Source organism: Plasmopara halstedii (genome assembly GCF_900000015.1).
Source record: "Plasmopara halstedii genome assembly, contig: Scaffold_1561, whole genome shotgun sequence".
NCBI classification, from domain to species: Eukaryota; Oomycota; class Peronosporomycetes; order Peronosporales; family Peronosporaceae; genus Plasmopara; species Plasmopara halstedii.
Window position 1 is genome coordinate 239,443 of NW_020188473.1, and position 4,750 is coordinate 244,192.

General features: G+C 42.4%; 3 protein-coding genes across 3 annotated transcripts; 2 read left to right on the forward strand and 1 right to left on the reverse strand.

Moving 5' to 3' along the window:
* Positions 1-435: 435 nt before the first annotated feature.
* On the forward strand, positions 436-945 carry PHALS_01455 (RxLR-like protein; the record flags this gene model as incomplete). The annotated part of the gene is made up of 2 exons (XM_024715848.1): positions 436-718; positions 803-945. 2 exons carry the CDS (start codon positions 436-438, stop codon positions 943-945), a joined length of 426 nt encoding a protein of 141 aa, XP_024581505.1.
* A 2,155-nt stretch (positions 946-3,100) lies between these two features.
* PHALS_01456 (uncharacterized protein) lies at positions 3,101-3,540 on the forward strand (the record flags this gene model as incomplete). Its single annotated transcript, XM_024715849.1, has 2 exons — positions 3,101-3,154; positions 3,283-3,540. 2 exons carry the CDS (start codon positions 3,101-3,103, stop codon positions 3,538-3,540), a joined length of 312 nt encoding a protein of 103 aa, XP_024581506.1.
* Positions 3,541-4,388: 848 nt separating this feature from the next.
* PHALS_01457 (uncharacterized protein) lies at positions 4,389-4,689 on the reverse strand (the record flags this gene model as incomplete). Its single annotated transcript, XM_024715850.1, has 2 exons — positions 4,389-4,608; positions 4,685-4,689. 2 exons carry the CDS (start codon positions 4,687-4,689, stop codon positions 4,389-4,391), a joined length of 225 nt encoding a protein of 74 aa, XP_024581507.1.
* Between the last annotated feature and the right edge of the window lie 61 nt (positions 4,690-4,750).

The window sequence follows — 4,750 nt, forward strand, 5'->3', positions numbered from 1 at the left end:
ATCTGTTGAGGATTCAGTTACGATAAAAAACGTACAAGTAGCCAAGTCCAAATCTCGCTCCCTATCCATATGGTAAGTATCAGCACTGCATAATCATTTGGCAACTCCCTTGGTTGCATGTATGTAGGGAAGTATTGGTCTTTGATAATATAACAATGACTCTATTTTCAATATGATCGTATGACGTACAGCATTATAGAGAACTTACAGCTTAAAAGAGTATGGCTGCTTCTAAGATTTCGGTTACAGAAATATGGATGCTGAATATCATTGCGCTTTCTAATCAAACAGCTTTTGTTTTGGACATAAACAAAAAAGAGAGTATGAGTCAGGTAGACACTTTTATATGCGGAGAGTGATACAGATGCAACGAAAAGAATCAACTTACTTCGTGTTTTTATTTCTGTCGGAGTCATTTTGTGACCTTGAATGAAGATGCCCAACCTCTTTCTTTTGCTCGTTATTGCCGCCTTTGTCGTTTCGAATGGTATTGCTTCGTTAGCAGCTACGGACAGTAACAAAACACGATCTCTCAAAGCTGCTGAGAATGAAGCCGAGGCTGTGACTCATGCGCTCGATGGCAAGAGGTTTCTTATGCAAACGGAGAATGTGAAAGTCAGTGGCTCAACCAAAGAAAGGATTGCTGCCTCATCGTCAAAATCTAAAGGATATTTCAAGAAGCTTCGTTGGGCTAAGAAGAATGCCGGACCTAAAGAGAGTGTGGAAAAGAAGCAAGGAAAGAAGATGGGGAAGAAGAGAGAAAATGCGCATGACAAATTGGGGAAGGTGGCTGAAAATTCAGCTAAGAAGACGGAAAAGTCTGCTAGAACTTTTAGATCGAAGATAAAGCAAATAGCTTCCAATACTAAAAATGTCACAGGTAAAGCTTTGGAGGCTGTGAAGGTGGCCGCGATGGTTGTGCTCGATGTAGGTGCCGCCTTGTAAATTGTTTGACGACTCAGTTTGCGAGAGAATAGAGCCAATTCAGTACAGTGGACACCATTTTCATGGACAGCAAGCCAGCCGCCACGTTGCTGATTAGTGATAAGGTTTTGCCAGGTTTAGCTCAATTCGAAACATACGTTAATTCGAAAAGCGTTATTTGCCTCTTGAAATTCAATGAAGAGTTACACTAAAATCACTCCCATTTTGGCTAATTGCCCAAAAGTTATACATGGATCAGTAAATCAAATTTATTTCAGTATTGTGTATACTTGCAGGACCAAAATAGCTATAATCCCCAAGGCATGGGCATTTTTTTTAATACACGAGACCCCTCGGATGAAATAAAAAATATCCTTTTTCCACAGGCTAGTAGTACCTGTCCGTTCTTCATATACATTCGTACACTACAACACCCATGGATCAATCATCCACCCCTGCTATCGGTCAACTCTCTGCTAACGCTTTGAATCGGCTTCCAGCTGCAACTACTCTGAATATCAATGCCCCCCCCCGCTTCAATCATGGATAGGGCTTACACTACTGATCAAGGATTACTGCCGTACTCAGAATGTCATGGTCGTGTTGGGCAAGCACAGCGACAACAGAAGAATCACCATAGGGTGTTATTATGGTGGGCAATATCGTAATCCTTTGGGGTTGACAGATAAAACTGAAGAGGACAAACAGGCAGTCGTTTTGTGAAATGTCCTTGTTTCACCTGAGCAAAAATCTCCGAGAAAATGGGACGATGGGCGATCGGTAAGCAGACATTGTAACGGGGTTACACGTACTCTGATAACAGGGTACGTGTCACACGAGATGTGCATGGTGTGACCACACCCAAACAAGAATACGGTACGGGGTTAGGTAGCCAGTAGTTATACATGTATTTAGATTTTACTATGAATATCAAGTATATTTAGGAAAATTTAAACTTTTAAAATTAGGCGGCTTTGCCGCAGATAAAAATAAATAAAAATCAGTTTTGGATTTTGAATGAAAGAGCTTATTTGCCTTGGGTATTGCAATAATTACTCTTGGAGTAAGCGGATTGCGATCCGCTTACTCATACTTGTTCAAAGTATAGAACGAAAGGTCGGTGACCTAAATTACGCTTCCTCAAGCGCTGAGCTACGGCAGCCCCGCTGCAGACATAGTGCACAATTATCCGATCTTTGACAATCTTGAACGGCCCGACGACTGAATGGTGATTTTATTCATTATTCAGTCGTCTCAAACTCTGACATAATGCTTCACCAGGAAAACAATCTACAGCAAAAAAGTGGTCGCAAGAATAGAGTCTATAAAGACGCTCATTAAACTTTTGCTGATGACTATCGTCAAAGTGATGGTGGGTCCGGACGGCGAATTGCTCTGCCTTTATTTTTTCACGAAACGGCATCAGAGCTTGCAAGGGGCCTCAGTGTGGAGTTTCTCATAGGCTGAACCTACACGTTGAATCGATTTGGTATGCATTGATCATCATCGTCAGGATGACGGTCATCGACAGCTCATTTAATGCTAGCTTTGCGATCATATACAACAAGACAAGCTCATGTATGTTTGAGAGCTCCAATCATTCGAGCTTGTGACCAAGCCATCTGTCGTTGTCACTGATCGCGAGCTTGCGTTAATGACTGTTCCTGGCGTAGTATTTTCTTGTGTGTAAAATTTGCTTTTCGTATGGCATATCAACAAAAATATCCCGGTGGATGCAGCCAAGAAATTTGCAAGCACAGACGACCACAACGCTTTATAGACGACCAGAGCCAGCTTGTCTACTGTTCCAGCGAACGGATATTTGAAGAAAGCTGGTCCACATTCCAAAGCAATCGCGACCAAGTCAAGATGCGTTGGACCAGTATGTGCACCGTTACTTGGCTCATTCACAAAGACGAGATCATACGTTATTGTTGGTCATTTTATTCACTTGGAAAAACCAGTACGTCGCGCAACGAGGGCAATCACTTCACCGTTCAAAGGATTTTAAGCATTGTAGATAACGATCGTCTCACGTTATTCAGCATGATCTGTCTACACAGTTCACATAATTGAATACCAAATTAGATTTTGACAGTTCCACTTTGCCCCATCGCCATGCTGTAGAGTTCATTAAGCCGTCGGTAAGCAAGTATGAAAACATTCTATGTACAAGATGATGGAGCAGTATAAGAACTTTATCGACATCGATGACGGTGATGACTGCAAGGTTGTTTCGAGAAAATTTGGCGTTCCGTGCCGCCATGCGATCAAGTGACGCATAAAAGAAAATGAGTTTTTTTTCTCATTGACAATATTCACCGTCAATGGCACTGGCTCGCGCCTCTAGTTGTCTAGTCTGTTGATGGAGTTATTAAACCTTGTTCGTATCCAGAAGAGTTTGACAAGGACACTCAAGAAAAGGATGTATCAGGCCGACGGAGATCAGGTCACTGTTGCCACAGCATGTTTGATTGGGAATATCAGGCAACATTACAGTCGCTTTCTAAGGAGATTAGAAAGCTTGGGTATCCAGAAGGGTCCACGATCAACAAGGTCAAGAAAAAGAAAAGTCATTGTATGAGTACAATGCTAGTAGCAAGTGTTGAGATATGATTGTCCTGGTCACAATGTGAAAGAGACTGAATAGCAGTAATTTCTCAAATCGATCTAAACTTGATTTTCTGATGCATAAATGAATTTCGGGGGCAGGTCTCCAAAATGGAGGGGCTTTCCGCTGATCATACACAGCTTGAATGTAACATGTTAGTACTGTTTTACGGTGACGTAACTGTTGCCCACGACCTTAGAGAAAGACTAAAGTTGCATAGCATGATGAAGTATCCATGTCATTCAATTACTGATTATAATCCAATTATACCAAGTTAAGGTGAATTTTGCTCAATTGCACCGTATTGTAATATATACAATTGTGGACTACACTGGTATTTCCACTTATTTTATGATTTTGGGGCACTGCGCAAAACTGACCGCTCCAAAAGTTCCACTCCAATTATCGTACCTGTACATATGAACGTACCGGTGCTGGAAGTCTGCTTTCGTGCACCAGATAGAGCATTCCAGTGAGCATTCCAGCTCATTGGAATGATCGTCGCACTTTACCAAAGTATTGGCAAGGATGCCGAGGTGTTCTTCAATGAGAACACTCCCGATGACTATCCGAGTCTTGCCGAAACATACTGTAATACTTTGCTTTCGTCAGTTTTCCACACATGCATCCTTCTTTTGGGGCGTCCGACGGCACCGAAGATGGTTATTTGGCCCACAATCTACAGTATCATTGATTGATCTTGACATCAATCCTGTTTGAACATTCTGGAATCACCTATACCCTGTTGCACCTGGTAGTCAAACAGAACATGATCCAAGATACGAGACACGTTGCGAGTTGCGGTGCGCGCACTCGGCACTTGCGTTAGTCTTACAGTTCCAACGTCGACTATCTATGCCTGCTGAATTTCCGTCACCCACTTCCCCCTTGCCTTAAATATGCAAACAGCCTTCGGGTAATTAAGCGGTTCCGCCACAGACAACAATGACACAAGATCGCTGCAGACAACTAAAACTGAGGCAGCAACTGCGACAAATAACAATTGCAAAGCCCCAACAACAGAGAGACCGCTCATGAGAATGACAAAGCGATTATGGTTTGAAAGAATATTGCTTATCAGAAAACACATATATAGCTGACCGAGAAGGAGTGAAAATTTGTAGAAGCCTTTAAGAAAATTGACGTGACCGCATAAGATGTAACGGGGTTACACGTACCCTGGAAACAGGGGTGTGTGTCACACGAGATGGGCAG